This window comes from Grus americana, chromosome 15 (genome assembly GCF_028858705.1).
Source record: "Grus americana isolate bGruAme1 chromosome 15, bGruAme1.mat, whole genome shotgun sequence".
Taxonomy (NCBI): domain Eukaryota; kingdom Metazoa; phylum Chordata; class Aves; order Gruiformes; family Gruidae; genus Grus; species Grus americana.
Genome location: NC_072866.1, coordinates 2736204 through 2754727, shown reverse-complemented (window position 1 = coordinate 2754727; position 18524 = coordinate 2736204). Strand labels below are relative to the sequence as shown.

At 46.8% G+C, this 18524-nt stretch overlaps 1 protein-coding gene across 6 annotated transcripts in view; it reads right to left on the bottom strand.

Annotated features, from left to right (window-relative positions):
- The window catches only part of MGRN1 (mahogunin ring finger 1), a 54523-nt gene extending 36208 nt beyond the window's left edge, over positions 1–18315 (bottom strand). For all 6 annotated transcript variants that reach the window (XM_054843052.1, XM_054843054.1, XM_054843055.1 and 3 more), the window contains exons 1-4: positions 18122–18315; positions 10811–10929; positions 7792–7880; positions 1804–1950 (exon numbers count right to left, since the gene is read on the bottom strand). In XM_054843052.1, coding sequence (XP_054699027.1) covers positions 1804–1950; positions 7792–7880; positions 10811–10929; positions 18122–18209 — 443 coding nt within the window. In that variant the 5' untranslated portion in view covers positions 18210–18315. The remainder of the gene's footprint in view (positions 1–1803; positions 1951–7791; positions 7881–10810; positions 10930–18121) is intronic.
- Positions 18316–18524: the final 209 nt, after the last annotated feature.

Genomic DNA, 18524 nt, shown 5'->3' with positions numbered 1-18524 from the left:
TTTTAAACTATATGCATATTCTTTACAGACTTAAGCTCTTTGTAAAATGTAGCACAAAGTTTGATATGAAGCTTACACTCAATTGTAAATGCACTGGTTACTGACCAGTGACAAATTCTCCTTTGAGGTAAGCCAACAAGCGAATATGCAAACCAAGATTAAAATCAACGATTTAAAACAAGACTTGCTGATTTAAGCCGTGGCTGAAGTCTGGCAATGTAAATACATCCACCCTGGCCATAGAGGCCCTCGGTTCTCCCCATTAACCCATAGACAGTTTCCTTCTTGGGTCAAAAAACAAGGAACACTGCAGGGCAGCACAAGGGACACTGGCCACCTCTCCACGTTGTACCTGTATTGGGAAAAGAGGACTTCAATCTCCAAGGCTGCCATTCCAACACCTTCACTAGCACTAAATTCACAGGAAACCTAAGGACCTAAGAGACAGAACACGGACACTTTATCAGGGTTTCTAAGGCATCCTGCTGCATTCAGCTCTGCTCAGGAAAAACTGGGTCTAAATAGAAAGGGTTTCAGGGTTTGTCAAGAGATATTTTTCAGGCACTTAAAAGGAGCTAATTTATTACCTCCCCCAAATAAAGGCAGCCACAGGCTTCAACAGAAGAAGTTTGGAGGAATGCACATCTGGATGGGAACATTGAGCTTGTCTCATTTCTAAAAATGCACTAGTCATTGATCATTACTGGGACGGTTACACTTTGCATAAAACACGTAAGCCATTTTATGGTTTGTCATACATATTTCTCTCTGCTGAAACCTCTGCAGATCCCTTCAATAAAACCTAAGTTTACCCCCAAATCCAGAGCACCACTGCAGAAGCCGTCAGCAGTACGTGCACAGAGCCGCTGATCAGCCAAAAGCCTCTACTAGAGGAAGCCAAGAGCTTCTGCAGCCTGAATCTTCCTTTACCCATAGAACAAAAAAGAATTCTTTGTCCCATGGCGATCGGAAGTCTGCCATCGCGTACCAGCAGCTCATGTGTACCCAGTTCACACCAGGGAGAGCACGTTTTAGCCACCTTAGCTCTTAATACAGAGAAGAAATTTTTCGTAGTATTATGGGTTACAGTGTCTATTGGAATGGTTTAAAAGTGCCGATTTAGATTAAAAGGTTTTGAAATCTGTAGGGATGCACTACCAGGATATGAGAAAGACTTCACAGATGACGTTTTGACCATTCTTTCTATGGCTAGCCAAAGGCTAATACATGAACCTGGCAGGAAACACACGGACAGGGTTTCGGGCAGTAAATCCTCTTGATAGCCATCTCAACTGCCTGGTGGTCATTTATCCCTAAAGGGGCTTTGGGCGGGCCTCAATTTTACACAGACTCACTAGGTAAATGTCAGACTGAACTTTACTTTGGTGGCCCAGATGTTCCCATCACAGGGAATACAGAAATACAGTGTGTTAGGTGATCTGGAAAAAAACAGGTAGTATTTGAAGTGAAGGGTGTTTTTTTTTTTTTTAATTTCATAGAACATCTTGCTGACAAAACATACAGCTGTGAATTCCTCTCCTGTGTTGCACACAGAATGGTTTCCCCACACCCAAAAAACAAATCAAAAAGGGAACAAGAGAGGATAGTGTTATGTTGGGGAGGGAAGTGAAAGCAATATTCAAAGCTATCAGAATATATAAAACAAAAAAGAAGAAGAGATTTCCCTCTCCATCATCTGTGGCAGCACTGCCCTTGTGGGTGATTAACGAGAGATGTTTGACAGGCTCATCACCCGAGAGCTCCTCCCGTGCCCCACCACGCGCCCACAAGCCCAGGACTTACACCGCCATACCACCAACAAACTCTTCTGTAGCCTGGCAGTAGATTGTGATGGCAACACGGGCATCCGCATCAAATGTGAACTCCAGGCTGTACAGGACTTTCTGCTTCCCGTTCTCCTCAGTAGGACTGTCAACATCATCTTTATACCTGAAAGACAATGCCGGGGGATTAAAAAGTATATTTATGAGACATCATCAAGATCACTCTGGAAATCAGAACAAGAGTACTCCAGTCTAGGTGTGCTGTGCAGGTAAGGCACCATGGGCTTCCACCTGGGGCTTCCCAGGAGATTTCCATTCTTTCCTCTGGTTCTTCCAAGATTTGACTGAAGTTATTGAAGTGAATTACGTGATGATGGTGTTGAGGGATCTCACCCAACCTTACAGTGCCAGGACACAGAATGAGACAAGAAAGCGAACTCTCCAATGTCAAACCCTTAGGAGAAGAAACATTCTCCCTCCTCTTAAACCTTCACATTAGGCTCAGTATTTGGGCTAAAGAAATCCTGTGTGGGCCTGACTAAAGCCTAATTCTTTTAACTCTGCAAATGAAATAGTGCGTAACAGGCAAAAACCAAGCTTTCTGTAACACAAAGAACTCCTGAACCTCAGCAAAAAGTGCCTCCAGTATCACATAGAAGACGATATTCCAATCAGAAAGCATCGAAATATAGGAACTTCAAATACCTTTAAATGTACAAATCATCAGCTGAACCTTTGACACCGCTAATGACTGAAGCTTGCATACATTTATTGTATGAACAAAAATTAACACGTTCAACTGCGTAACAGACGCGTGATAACCAATACAAGAATAACTTTAGAAGTTTTTTCAGTTAACATAAAGGTGAGTCATAACTGGGCTATGGGCTACTGTACAGCTGGATCCCACTGTGTGATCACCACTGCCCTGTCTTACTCCTTCTCCCTACTGCTGGAAAAGGCAGGTAACAAATCCAGTGAGGAAGGTGATATGAAGCAAGCTCCAGGGCAGCGAGCTCTTGGCCACGGACGAGCAGTGAGTTATGGTGTGCCAGGAGCGGCCAGGGAGAGCAGCAGATCCTGGAACAGGCAGCCAACATAACGCACCATGAGAAGATCTCATACATGAATTCAAATCCCACTGTAATCCTACAACTGTAAGTACCACTGTCAGTTCATGCACCGTGTAGGAATGGTGAATGCAGCAGGTTGCCTGAGAGGTGTACAATACTACTTGATTTGCTGCCCAGCTCCAGCCTCACTGTTCTATCAGTATTACCTTAATCGCCACGATGCCCGGGTCAAAGCCAAGAAGCTAAACTATTCAGGAAAAGCTTGGCACCATCTCTGACTTCACAGTATCCGTCGGCCTCTCCCTTCATTAAACAGCCTCGATGAATATGCTGCACTGTTGAAAATACTGAGAAATGGGGCAGGCATACCTCCATAATTCAATCTAAAAATTGTCAAGGGAATCCTTATTTACTGAGTTCACTGAGATGTAATAACTGCTGCCTAATTAAGAGGGTTCCAGGATGAATTTTACTTAATGCCACAATGAAGAAGAATGAAGTGTTCAGCTTCAGCAATTTAATACGGAAGGCACAAAATGAAATTCAAACACCTAACACATACTTGTACTAATGTAACGCTAGTGAATTGCTATAGCATACACTTGCATTCCTGTCTGAAGGACTTGCAGAGCTCCAAACAAGCCTTTTGCCAGAGGTTCACCTAGGTCAGAACAGCAAATCAAGCTAGAATACACCCAACATGCTAGTATAAAAAAAAAAGACAAATCCCAAGAACTGAGAGTCTGAACATCTGCAGCAGCCTGGATACAATATACAGTACAGAGCAAGATGGTATTTCCACACAAGCTAGTTGCATTCAGAGAATAAATTCATGGCTGTAAACAAGAAACATTCTAGCCGGCAGGGCAGATTTGCCTAAAAAATACAAGGGTAGAATCAACATTTTGTGCTGGACTGACCCAGGAACACATATGGCAACAATCCATTCACAAGTGTTGTGTGTCCAGAGAAAGCAGCAGCATAAGCTTCTGCAAATTATCTCTTGCCGCACTGCCCTCCGTTGATCCGAGGTCAGCAGGGAAGCATCCAGGCTACAATACACTTGTTGCTTCCTCCAGTAGAAGTTGAGTGGGGGAGAACCAGCACCCCTTCCAGGCAGGCACCAATGAAAGCTACTTCACAGACCTATACTCACTGCATATATAGGTAGGTATTAAAATAGAGATGCCTGGCACATGCATGAGTTACAGATCAACAACACAGATCTAGATACCTGTAACAGTCCCAAGCAACAAGGTGGGAGACCTGGGGGTGGGGGCAGATCACAGAAAAGCAACACGTCATTAGTAAAACCATTGCCTGTTTTGTCTTCCCAGTGAAGTCACACAAAGCGTACGGGTTCCCACATCACCCTCCTGCTCCCAACTTCACCTCTGCATCTCCTTGCTAGCACTCAGAATGAGCTGCTATCCTTTCAAGAAGAAAAAGGGTTAAACCTAGACTAGAATAGATCTGTTGCCCTGGGGAACCGCTGAGCGGCCACAATGAACTACAGTGCCTGGAGAGAAGGTTTCTGGAGGCTGTACCTGCTGTGAAGGAAGCAGAATCAGAGCCCTGACTGTCTGGAACAGCATCACTCGAGCAGGGGGCAAGGGACACATCCCTGAATGGTGATAGCCACAGCAAGGCTGCGTACACACCTTCCTGTTACAACATGCCTGGTGCTGGAGGTTAAGAAAATCGTCTGCCACATAACAAGGAGTTCAGGTGAGAAAAGACTGCATAAGCAGCTATGCCAGCCGGTAGCTGGACAAAGGAACAAGGAAGGACTATTTTGGTGCATACTCTGAGAGGCAGAGTATGCACTTTAAGGTGCAGGAATGGTGGGATGAACCTTCAAATGAGTAACAAGACAAAGCCACACATTTTGCATTCCTCCCATCTTTGCAAGGGACGTGGCAGACAAGGAGGTGGTTCACGAGTGGTTCAGGTGGTTCAAGAGCTCTTCTGTCTCCATCCACATTTGAAGTTTACAGCGTACATTTAGTCAAGCCCTACAGACGGTGTTGATGTGAGGTGGCCACAGATGCATGCACAAATTTAGAAACCAGTGACTTTGCTAGGTGTGCCTTTCGATCATGCACACAAATTAATGACATAGCCTTCACAATCACGTGTATACAGCAGAAGAGACTGACCACCTTTGAGAACAAATAGCTGATCCAATGTTACGATGAAAGAGGCAAAGCAGGATGACCAAGGGAGCTGAGGCCACTTGGTCTGACATCGCTTCTGGATAAAACAATGGAAATGCTGGAACTTTTTGTTTGTCTGTTAAAGAATTAAAAGATAAAAATATAATTAACAGCAGCCATGACAATTCTATAGAAATAGGTTGAGTCGAACCCCATTTCATCCTTTGAGGAGGTTAAAAAGTTTACTTACAACTTAGTAGACATGCAGGATAAATTTATTGCTTGACTTAGTATTGTGAGATATGCATTACAACAGTGTTAGAGCAGGCACTAAATGAAGTAAGAACTAGCTGACATCTCTATCAACATTGACTTTTGTGAAGGGAATCATCAAATGGAGGCTTTCCTATTTGGGGGTTCTGCAGAGATCTGTACACAGTTCAACGCTATTCAGGGCTGCAGAACAACCAGTGCCAGCACACCCACCACCACAGGATGAACTCCTCCAAGGATCAAGGTCAGCCCCGCTGTGCTGGAGATGGAAGAGAAAGGATTGCCCTTCTCTCACTCACAGCTACTCATCTGTCTCCCCTCGGTCTGTCCCTATCATCATCCACCCTCTCAGGCCCTTACTCAAAACGCTTGGTGGTCTCACCACTCTCCGTGATATTGCTGCTGCTTCAGACGCATTCTCAAACCAGTATAGTTGCTGATTTCATGAGGCAATCTTTTTCTGTTAGTGGTTAAGCACCAAAATCATGCTACCCTCCTCTGAGGTTCACAGAGTCTCATCCTGCTAGGAACCAAGCACTCACACAAGATGTCAAAGACTCAGAACTTCAACACTAATATCCACAGGTTTATTGCTTCTCTCCAAAGCTGCTGTAAATATTCAAGATTTGGCAAAGCTCAGAATTTTGTCTGGTCAGAGCCGGGCAGGAAGCCCAGACTGGACATTTCCTCATATTCTTCCATAAAGCCCTACACTCCAAATTATGGATCAACACCTTCTTCACAGGTGAACAATGAATTTTCAATTACACACAAGGAAAAACAAAAAGCTTGTGAGGACTTTACCATCAGAACTTACTTTACATCTAGACACTCGGCTCAGTATCATTTTATTTGGTGGAGGACGTAGTAAATTAAACTTAACCAGTTCTGGAAGGAATGTGCAAGCCTCAACCACTGGTTGCAAATAAGCCAAGCTGGAGAGAGCACAAAGTGTCTTTATGTGCACAGAGGGAGAAAGGAAAAGCTTCTAGTCCAGAACAGTAGAAAAGCATGAGACAGAATGCATCCTTGAGGACCGGCAATTAAAATCTCATTTTGGGTCTACATCGGTACAAAATTAAATAAAGTAACATTGGCGGTGTTGTCATCAGCACTAACGCAACAGCAGCACAAGAGCCTGTGTGAGAGCTCAGAAGGCAGAGAAAGAACTGCTAGTACCAGGAATTAGACAGATGCAAACCTAGACACTGTCAAGGTGCATGGACACTACATTTCAAGTAGTCCAGAGCTGCAACTCTGCTCGCCTGGACAGGACGTGCAACGACAGAAAGCAGAATGACAGAACTGTACTAAACCCCACCAACTCCTCCATTCACAGCAAGGCCTCTCCCAGTGAAAAAGCCACTTCCCATTTGGCTTCGAGAGACGTTACACTGTTTACGTGGATGCCTACAAGAACAAAATACCCCTTCCACAGCAAGTGTGGGAAGAAAGCGAGACTTTTTCCTAAAGAAGTACTTCACCCTTTAGCTGAAAAAACCAGACAGCATTCAGAGCAGTTTACCAATGGTTACTTTTTCAGAAGTTCTTCCCTCTTTTCCTGTTCAATCAGTTTTGAAACCACAGGTCTTGCTCATTTAAAAATAAAACAAAACAAAAAACCCCCCAACATTCAGTTTTCAAATAAAAACAAACTGAGGGTTTTGTGTGGTTATAACTCAAATTACTCACATTACACCATGCTCTCAGAGCCATCTTGGCTGAGAGTTGAAGCTGGGCCCCTGCCAGTACTCCAGCCCTGCACCCAAAACGCAGAATTCGGAGTGACTCAAGGATCTTTGAGAAATTCTCTGCCTGGACATCTGCCCGGCTGCTCAGACCAAAACAAAGCACTGTATGCTGGGCCCCTGTACCTCTGCCATCTGTCTGAAAGAGGGCAACCACAGGTTCAAGTGTTAGCCATCATGTTTAATCCAGCTAGTGCTGGTTTAGATCTCAGTGTAGAGCAGTGAAAGGTAACAGATCTCCATGATTATCCAGAGCTCCTTGTCCTGTGTGTGGGACACAAGCCATGTAAACAGATGCGTTACACTAGCACCAAACTTTATCTTGGCAGTTAGGAGAAACCTGAAGAAGTTTCACTCAAGGCCAATCAGTCTTCCTGGCCTGTGACTTGCACCAGGATCTGCTATTTTCTGGATTCTCCTTGCACAAGAACGCAGAAAGGAATCTGTCTGTAGGATTTATTGACCTGACTAATATCTTCCATTCATGCTAATGATTTCATGGTTTTGTTTACCACTCTAGTCTGTCCTGTGGAGACAGATACAACGCTGGTCCTGTTTGGAAACACAGATTGCTCAAGTCTAGGGATAAAGGAACATATAAACCACCTGAAAGCTCTGATCACAAGGGAACACAGAAACCTCTGGACATACCTAGCAACAAGGATCTGGAATTCAGCTATTTCTCCAAAACCTTATCAAATACAGTTTGGCAGATCACTGGGTTGAATAAAATGAAAGGTTCAGGCAATAATAGTACCTCACAAGTCGGAGAGAGTCTTTGCGGATATTCACCAAACTTCTCAGTGTCTTCACTGGCTCATGTGGAGCTGGAGTTACATAGGGAAACTGGAACAAAAAGTCAAATAATTCTCCTATTATTATACTATAAAAGGTAGCAGCATGTTACCTGGCATACAATTTACCCAAACCAAGAGGCATCTACCTTTAAGGGTATTCAGTACAACAGCCACAAGGAACAGTAATAGAGAATTCTATTTACAGATAAATTAAGCACATTTCAGGGTGAAAATCCTGCTCTGGCCCAGCAATAGCTCATATTGGGAACATGCAATTTAAGAAAGGGCATTTTCACAAGCTCTATTTCTGCACCCTGAATTCTCAGTCTGGAAAGCCTTGCTCTCACAAGCTTTTATTTCCACTAAAGAAACCACCTCCAGCTTGAGCAGAAGAAATGCGGCTCTTTCATGTGTGTTACAGCATGCAAACAGTGACTTGACTGCTAATCAGCATGCCGAAGCCCTGGATTACTGGGGGAAACTCCTTTTATTCTCAAACAATGGGGCAAATGTTCTGGAAAAGAAAAGAGACAGGGATAGGGGGCCTCATTCTATTCTACAGTCAAGAGACCTTCTCTCACAGATTGTCCTTTAAATAAAGGACGACAATGCTTCAGACTTTAATTCCCCTTACTGGTCACAGAACCTCCAGTGAGAAATGCAAAGGAAACTGCTTAGGGCAGTGACCACAACCTGTACAGCTGCAGACCTGCCTGCTGGATCTCCCACCTGCTCAGCCAAGTCTGAAGCTGAAACATCCACTCACACAACTGCCGAGTTTGGTAGGTGCTCAGACTGGAGACGCAGTTGCGCTCCAAGTCAGAGCAACGGCACGACACAAAGGTACAGAGCTAGAGGACAGGCTTTCAGGTAGAAGGCTGCCCTGAATGGCTCAGTTACAGTGCCACCACGCAAACTCTAATTAGAGTCGGGGTCCTTCAAACACACATCTACTAGGTGCCCTGCAGTGGTGTACAGAGAGTGATGGACAGAGAGCAGAAGTACCAGGGACCACCAATATACATATTTGCTTAGAAATGAGGAATCTGCTGAATAGGCAGCAAAATGCTGCTGCAACAGAACTTCAGGGCAGCTCCAGGACACAATCCTTCAGCGTTGTCCCCTCAGACCACAGAAACGTATTGGTGGGGCAAGAACCAGAGCCTGAAGGAAGACATGCTGTTTCCTGATGGACACGAGAATGCCACAGAAGATGCCGTGCCACAGCCACGGGCAGCAGAGAATTCATGGGGCAGCAGCAACTATGTTCCTTGCTCCTCGACCACTCAGTACTGTGGTTGGTAGCACTGCTCCACAAAGAGCAGTCAAGACCTCAGTTACTCCAAAGCGAGAACCTGGCCCACGTTCAGAAAGCAGTTTTGCTGCTCTATGTTCAAGTGCTTTTTTCCTTGAAGATTAATCAGAGCTGCCAAAAGGGCATTAACTTTACATAGACAAACTATATACCACGACAGCCTCCCTCTCTTAAACCTATTTGGCAAACGTCCCACTGTGTTAATAGCATTCTCACCCACTCCTCTCTGAAGAAATTATGAAATTCAGTGCTGGGATGTCTGCAAGAAAACCCATGCTGAGACATGCAGGCAATTTAACTCCTCAAGGTTATAGTCCCCACAGCCATAGGCTAACAGCTGTGTCTTCTGCTTTTGTTGGAGTACTGTGCAGCTGTTAGTCACAAAGGAGAAGCATTCAGCTTTCAACCGCTGTCCTGCATGGGCCCTGTATGCAGACATGGCGTAGGATACGTGGTGAGCATCCCCATGCCTGCATAGCACTGTTACGAGAATTTCCACGTAAAGGCCCTGCTTCCTAATTCTGTTGCTCATCTGCACTTTCTGCTTGAACAGAGGCTCTCCAGATTCTCACTTGTCCTCCCCTGCAGAGTCCTGTTAACTAACTGTGGTGCAGAGAAGACCAATGGCACAGCCCGAGGATAACTCAGAGTAGAACGTGCTTGTCACCGGTCCAAACTCAAACATCAAGTCACTCTGCCTCAGTTTTCCCCATCTGGAAAACAAGGGTGATACTGAACTGCCTCCAAGCACTACAAGCATGAATTAACTAATAGTCACAGCTTTTCTGAAGATGAGAACCATGACCAGTTTTTCTTTTTCTTGTTTTGAAGCTGCAGAAACAACTAGGAAAATAGCTGACAAAGCAAGTAGCTCTTTTCCTCTCCAGCACTCTGAAAACATCTCCAAACTTTTTGGTTCTTTTTAAGCAGTTCTGAGATGCAAGAGAAACCCAAAACATAACACTTGCAGAAAATTCCTATCTGTACCTCGCAACAGTGCTATTCCATGTTCAGGACAAAAAAAACCAAGCCAATCATTTGAGCAGGTAGCTTTTCACAGTCCCTTAAGACACCTGTGAGCCCAGACATACCTCTATGTTCCAACTGGGAAAACTAAAGGAGAGACTTTCTGAGCAGCCCACCTAGGTTACAAAGCCAGCAAAAATCACCAAATATCAAGATCTGCCTTAACACTGCCCTACGCCCAGTTTACACAGAGAACAGCATGAGTTTAATTCTGGCTGGAATCCATCCAACGTGCCCAGGAGCCCTGTGGAGTTCAGGCTCAGAGTGGATCTGCTTCCCAGCCTCCTCCTCTCTACAGCATGTTTTATACTTACTCAGGCAGGCAATCGGTCCCAAAATCTGTGGTCCTGAGTCCCTGTCCTTCCTCCCCCACTACTTCTTCCTTCTGCCCTAAGTGAAAATAAGCCTAGAAAGTGAATACTACTTCTTAGAAAAACTCTGCCTTCATCTGAACAGCTATGGCAACCGGCAAGCTGGGACATGGGCTGGGGGAACGCTCTTGCGCCTCAGACTGGAATGACACTCCCCAAGTTGTGACAGTCTCTGTGCTGTGCTATCCTCCTCTACAAGCCCTACACAAAATTTTCCAAAACAGGCAGAAAACAAAAGGGTAAAATAGACAGCATATAGGAACTTGCCTGAACAGGTCTATTCCCGAGGAAGTTTAGATCCATGTTCTCGCCAAAAAGGTAGCCCTCGGGGTGAGGGGTGTCAAACTTCTCGCCGCCCATAAAGAAGTGACTTGCAAAGTAGTTTCCTAGAAAAAAAAGAAAAAAGAAGGGAATAAAAAAAATCTAAATCAGTGTTTCCCAGAGAACAGCTGGTCTGTGCAGTTTTTAATTCACAAGTATAAAAGAGCACGAGACATAGAAAGTACTTGCTATTCACTCCTTCCCTGTACCACTGACGGCTACTGCCAACGGCAGAAGCAGGGAGCTGGGGGGAAACCCAAGAATAAATCATTACAGTGGAGAGAATTCCATTTTAACTTGTTTTCCAGAGAAAGGGAAGGGAGCAGTAAGAGTCAGCTCTTTCCAATATTGCTCAATTCCGACATATTCTTCCTCTTCTCTCCACCTTCCAGTGCGAAGTTCAGTCCCACAAACACCATCAACCTGCTCAAAGAAGGATGACGCTTCCTCCCACTGCAAAGCCCTGCACAGCCAGAGGGACTCCTGTTGGGCAGTTTGCCTTCCCTCCCCTCTTTCACTCCCATATCCCAGGGCGAGAACCACACAAAACCTTTACTGTGAGTGCTAGAGACACCTTGATGCTGAATTTAATTAATAACATTGACAGTTCTAAATGCAGGAACAGGGATGTCTGGAAGAGATAAACCCTGGGACCGACTAAACTGAACTTCAGCTCTGAAAGCTTCACCACAGGTTTGTTTCATTCCCCTTTAAGGTGATGCACTACAGTGCAAATTTCAGGAGACAAAGCGTGTGCAAGGTCTCTGGGATTCTGGAGCACTGGATTAACTGCAAAGTCAACCGAATCGATTCAGATGTATGAGAGCACCACGAATGTAGCTTCCTCCTAGAAGGACTTCAGGAAAACACTCTCAAATAGAACTTCACTAAGTTACAATTTCAGAGAAATAAAAGAACTAAAATAAAAGGCTCCACCCAAATAATTTCCCTTGAAGTTTCAGAGTGGGGGTTTTTCATGCGCATGATGAAAGGACCAAGCCAAACGTACATTCGCTTCCCTAGGTGCAATGAATAGACAGCATAAAGTTTGTTTTAAAACAAGTCCTTACAGAAGCAGTAACTAATCATCTGAATGGTTATGGAGGCATTATGAAAGGATTTGTAGTCCCTCTAGCTCGGAGCAAGCATGATTTGCTCTGAAATGGAAGGGTTTTCATGAATGGCTCTGTTTTTTCCATTAAGGCATTCTTCCTTTATGCTTCAAGAAAGGCTCTTCTTACTCTGCACAGATGGTAGTGCTTTAAGGACGATGGTAGTGCTCAGCTATTGCTGAGCTCAGCTTACAAGCATCCAGATGTTTATATTATAGAAACACGCGTCCTTCTTTCCAGATACAACAATCAACTTCAGGTCCAGAATCTACCTAGAATCTGTCCTGCACAATCAGCATAACAAAATGTAGGTGCTCCAAATGACAGGCAACCTTCTGCCACCCCTCCCAGAAGCAACAAATTAAAAAGCTAATCTGTATATAATCTCCAAGCACAGCTAGCTTGATACAGCTTCTCCACCTGAGATACAAAGCGGTGGTTTATGCTTATACTAAGGTTCAGAAAAGCATGACAAACACTGGCATTTAGGAGTAGATTTTGCATTTTACGTGGGTCCAGGAGAGCATCGCCACGCAGGCTCTCCAGCACCCTGGGATGCTGAGGTCTCTCTCGTACAACTGGAACAACACCGAGATGCACAAGTGGCGTGTTCAAGGCACCTGCCACACTGCCTTTGCTCCACTACGTAATACCAGTCACAAGGAGCATGAGGAAAATCACTTAGAGGAGCTCAGAGGGGGATACACTGGTGAGCAGAACACCCCGGGGCTCTGACAGTGCTGCTACAGATACAAAAGCCGCTGCGTACACAAGGTCTCAAGACCAAAACTAACAAACAACGATGGCAGTAAACTGTCTTCACAAATTGATAACGCAGCTTTTATCAGCTAAAACAAGATATCTATTGCAAGCTTTCAGAAACCAGTTGCTACAACAACACATTAAGTTCAGAGCTCTCAAGGTAAGACCAAAGTTGTGCATTATTCCTCTCAACCGCTGCCACAAGTGCCTGAGAGTTTGCCCAAGTTGGGGACAAAACACTTTAAGAAAGCACATCTGTAAATATCACACCAAGGACTAAAAGGACAGAGAAACTTCAAGAAGGAAAAAATGAGGTGTCCTCTTTTCCGGTCACCGTGATGTCCACACATCTAGCACAAGACTGGTATGATTTTTAATGTCTCTAAAAGGCTTGTATGTATTTTCTATGCATTAAAATCCTGCTGCAGCTCCACCTCTAGGTTCTGCCTCCAACTCCAGACAGCTGTAGGCCTTCAGCCAGACCCCATTCCCACACGTCCCCCCAGTCTATAAACTAACCTTGACCTACCTTACGCAGGTGTTGCAAGGCCAGCTTTATACAGAGCTTGTAGCTATGGACACAAGGGGGATGCTAAGCACCATCATCTTTGGCAGGGAAAAAAAAAAAGAACAGCAAAAAAATCTTTGGATTAACTCTCCACAGAACTGCTACAAAGAGAAATCCACCAGGAAAATGCAGCAACATACTTACAAGGAAAGAATCATACACAAATAACCAAGGAGGGGATATGAGAAAAACGTCAGAGCAAAGAAAAACTGTGGCTTTGACTTTATTTCCCCAGAGTGAATCAGCACAAAACAGTGGAGAGCGTTAGATAAAAGAGAACACAAACGGGTGACGGTAGGTGAAGTACAAGCAGTGGTTGTAAGAGAAATTACTTCTCCCTAACCCAACGTCCTAATGCCGTGACCATGCAAACCCAACACATGGATGTGATGCACGAGTGACACAGTGGCAGGGGACACGACACCCTACAATGGCCAGGAGCACAGAGTCAACAACATAACTGCAGCTCGCTCAAAACAAGGGCTGCATCGTACAATGCTCATTAACAGAAAGCAGTTAGAGGTCCGCTTAGGCTTTTCCCCATTATTAGAATTAACAGTGAAGTGATAGAAATTGAATCCTTTTTAATTACTCAGCCAGACACTCACCACCACGGCATGCCGAGGGACGGACTGACAGCACAGTCCTAGACACAGCCCGAGCCCAAGCCAGCACCATGGCTGGATGAGGCCGTCTTGCCTTCCTCATCGCCCATCCCTGTTGGGCCGCCAAAAGCAATCACATGGCTCTGAACAGGGTTAAATATAATCCAGCAACAAACAAGCAGCAAAAGCAACTGCTTTTGACCCATGAGCGCTCCAGCCTGGTGCTCGTGAGCAGCTGGGGAGAAGGCAGGAAGGGAATGGTCTAGTCAACGGCAGGCGGTGGTGGCCGTCACCAGCAGGGTTGGGCTGAAACCCCTACAGAACTACAGCAGGAATAACGGAGACAATCGCTCCACTGCACTTTGCGGAGCGGGTGAGGAACGAAAGCTATGTCTGAGATACAGGAACGTATTTCTGTCTTGACGCTGTCACAGTACACATGGCTTATGAGCTGAGAACAAGGTGAGGGACTGGGTACAACTCTGGGTACTCTTCCCCTATTTAAAACTGTTCTTTCTTTGATTAAAGCATCACTCCCAAACAACAAGCAGTTCAGCTTCAGAGAGGAGTAATCTGCCTCCTTTTTTTCCTCCCAAAAATGTCCAGGGAATTCTCTTTCAAGAGCCTACTCCAGAGGAGAAAAGCCATCTCAAGGGCACATGCTCCCTGCCCTGCTCCACACTGCAGATGAGCTCACTGGAACAAGAGACGAGCTGATGAAGGAGCTGCGGAAAACACTGGTGCATTGCTCACTGGTTGCTAAAGCAATAGGGGCATCATGAGACTGCATGCAAGAACATGGATCATTTTACTGCTTCAAGCACAGAAGCACAGCGAAGATCATGACTGCTCCTTGCAATTACCCATTTTTAGCCCATTTCACGGGGGCACTAATTCTTCTGTACAAACTGGGCCGTTCTCCAACCCCCTTCCAACTGGTCAGGCATCCGCAATGCCGGCACAAGCCTCCTTAAAGCAAGCAAGGTGAAAAGGTACCAGTGAAGGGGGATTAGAGAAGGGAATTGGGTGTCACCTTACAACATTTCAGCAGCCTCAGCCTCCCAGATGCAGGAGGGGAAATGCAGATGATCCACACCCAGAGCCTTGGAGGAATAAGCAGGGCATTTTCAGAGGATTTTTAACTACAAAACTGCATTTAACTACAAAACCTGTTTTGAAAAGAGCTGTTAAATGCTCTGTGGATGCCTCATTAGGGACTCTGGCTCATAAGAACCAAGGTGGATTCCACAACAACCTGCTCAGTCCTCCACAGGGCACGTGACTGACTCAGCAATAACCACATCAAAAGTCAATAAAGGAGATAATAATATTCACCACTGCATTTGCAACCAGCTGTGACTCAACAAGGTGCCGTCACTCGGTATGACCTGGTAAAGTAACCGTGTTCCTTTTCACAGACAGGCTGACATACTGCTTAAATTACAGTCAGAATACCCATATTTTGTGTTTATTTCCTTGCACAACGTCCTTCTTGTGAGGTGGTGTATTTGCTCCAGAACACAAACCCACATCCTTCAAACCAACGCCGACCATGGATGGCAGCTGACCAGAGCCACAGCAGCTTGCCCCTAAGTCAAGATCTGCTTAAACCAGAGACTGGGAGGGAAAGAACGTAAAAGGTGACAGACAGCCCTGGGTGCTGCACAAGACTCCAGCGGATGGGTAACCTCAGGTAACGCTCTCTCACCACATCTTCCAGCCTTTCAGAGGTAATCTCTGAGCAGCCAGGAGACTGCCTGCGCATCAGGCTAACACTCCAGTGCACACATTCAAACATCTAACACAGCCGATGGAAAACTGGCTTCTTCCAGTCAGAACAGGGCTCAAAGCAACAGTGTCAAGTTAGAAATAATTATCAACCATTTAGCCTAAGAACTTTTTGTACTACTTCCAGCTTGCTTCCTGAAATCAAATATAACCGTACACACCCACCTTCCAGTCGTCTTCCCTCCCCGCTGCCAGGTTTTGTACCGGTCACAGCCAATCCTTCCAGCCCCAGGTCAAACATGCTTAGGACTGTAGGACCAGAAGGGACAGCGTCCTTCTGAACACGCTCCACCGGAAGAAAGGAGGGGTGTTTGCCATCCTAACAGCCCTTACTGTTCTGGTGTTTAGTAACCTTCCTTAAATCTCCACCTTAGAAGCGTTCATGACTTCTTCTTCTGCCTAGAATGATCTTGAGCTTGAACAGCTCTTCTCCCTTCCTGAAGTCAAGAGGATCCTTGTTAGATAAACCTGAAGAAGGCGAAGAGAAAGGTCTAGCCTAAAGACAGTACGCTTTCAGAAAGAGCACAAGCAAGCGCAACAGAAAATTAACAAGCATCTAATTCTATCCAAAGCCTTTAAAAGAAATAGCAGTATTTTTCTTTAATCAGCTGCTTGAAAGCATTAGCTGTTCAGTTTTACAAGGGAGGTACCACACGTGGAACGCTCTTTGGCAGCATATATATAGGTGAACAGACACCTTCCAGGGTGCGTGTGAACATACAAACCCAACCTCATGTGTGTGACAGGGTTACCTTGGCAAGCACATTGGCTAAAAGCCAACACACCATTAAATTCTAGTCTGGGTAACTACAACACTACAGAAACAACAGGATGATTATTTGAAAGAAGCAGTTTAATGTTCAGTGCATATGGTGGTTATAATCAATCCAGTCCACATCTAAAATCCTGTCTAAGTGTCAACAGGAATCAGATGCAACCTCTAGGCTGGACAAAAATTGCCAGCAAGGCCCACGGTACAATAGCTACAGCTTAGCAGGCAACTCACGTCCACCCAGTCTCCCATGCTGGGAAAGCCCCTCAGCCACCCACGGGACATGCAGAGTCCTGCTGTAACCTAACAGTGACATTTGTCTTTCCCAGTAGCCCAAGAAACTAGTCCTCCTCCCCCTACAAAAAAGCAGGTTAGATTTTCTAAGACAGCCAGAACAGCTGACGAATTTTTCTGGGAAGGTTTCTCCCTTCCATCTCCTCCACACTATCGTTCTTGCTGAAGGTGAACCTGCAACAAGATGAGGTGTAGTGATGGCAGGAGTCTGTGTAAGAAAAACTTGCCCCTCCTCCAAACAAAATGGGGAAATCCAGCTCCCTCTGCCACACAGCCCTGAGAATGTCACAGCCAGCAAGTCATTGGACACACGCAGAACTCGAGCCCGTGAACAAAAAGGTTATGCTGCACCTGAACTGGAGAGCGAGGGAACCCAAACTGCGGCTCTGCAAACTCTTTACCCTGTCTGGAAGAGCCCCAGCAGAACAGAAACTTAGAAAAATTTGTAAGCGAATGGATTCTGTAGGAGGAAAGAGCATCTGAATTTCCCTGATGACTTCTTTTGTGAGAAGACTAAAGAAAACTCTTTAGACAAGTTAAACCAGACCACTCTCAAAAGCCAGTCCAAGACAAGGTGAGTCACGGGCTCATCCTAACTTCACAAAAGTGGCACTGCTGACAAATCGCTAAGTTTTCAGAGTGTCTCCCTTTGGAAAACAAACATGACATGTAGGCCATGTCAGCCCAACAGCTCCTAGGTGAGTACCAATGCCATTTTAAGGAGTTAAAGAGAGTTGTCGCATGGGAATTTTTCCATCCTATATCCCATCAGATCCAATTTTCCTTCGAAGTCCCCACTGAACTCCATCGTCGCTTCCTCTTTACCAGAGGGAGATGCCCCGTTTGCCACACACTGACAACATGCTGCAGCCAGGTTTCCAGAACGCAGAAGCAAAGCCTTGCTCACCTACCATGACCAAAGGGCAGCGACTGAGCCGGGTGGCCGGGGACACTGACAGCGGGACGGACCAACAGCTTGAGCGTTACACTGAGGGCACCCGGCCCTCCCGGACCCTTACGCCTCAGCCAAACGGGGCACCGGGACGGCCTTACACCATAGGTTTAGCCCAAGGAGATCCATCCACCGGCTCTCTGCAGCAGGGAGGCCCCGAAGCCGGGCGGGCAGGGCCCCGGGCAGAGCCAGAGCCAGAGCCAGCCCCGGGCCCCGCTCGGCCCCGGCCGCTGACGGGCACTCCCGCAGCCCCTTCCCCTGAGGACCCCGCGGCCCGGCCGCCCCGGGACCGCCCCCCGCTACGCTTGTCCCCCTCGGGGCTGCCGGGGGGACACCGGGCCCGGCGAAGGCCCGTCCCCCTCCCCCGTCCCCGTCGCTGAGGGGAGCGGCCCCGCGGCCCTCACCGGACTTGGGCGGGTAGCGGTAGGCCGAGTTGGCCTGGATGTCGATGTCCTCCACGCCCGCGATGCGCCGGCTGAGCAGGGAGCCCATGGCGGCCGCAGGCAGGGCGGGCGGGCCGGGGCGGGGGGGGACGCAGAGCAGCGCGGCGGCGAGCGGCCCGCACCCGCACCCACGGCGGCGGCGGCGGCGCGGGGCACGCCGGGAAAGCGAGTCCGCCCGCCTCACGACTACAACTCCCGTCAGGCACCGCGGCGGCGCCTACCAACAGCGCCGCGGCGAGGGGGGCGCAGGCGCGCGCCCCACGGCCTCCCCCCGGGGCTCGGCGTGCGCTGGGCCGGCAGAGGGCGCTGCCACGCGAGGCCCGGCCCGGAGCTGCGGCACCGGGCAGCACGAGGAGCGGGCAGG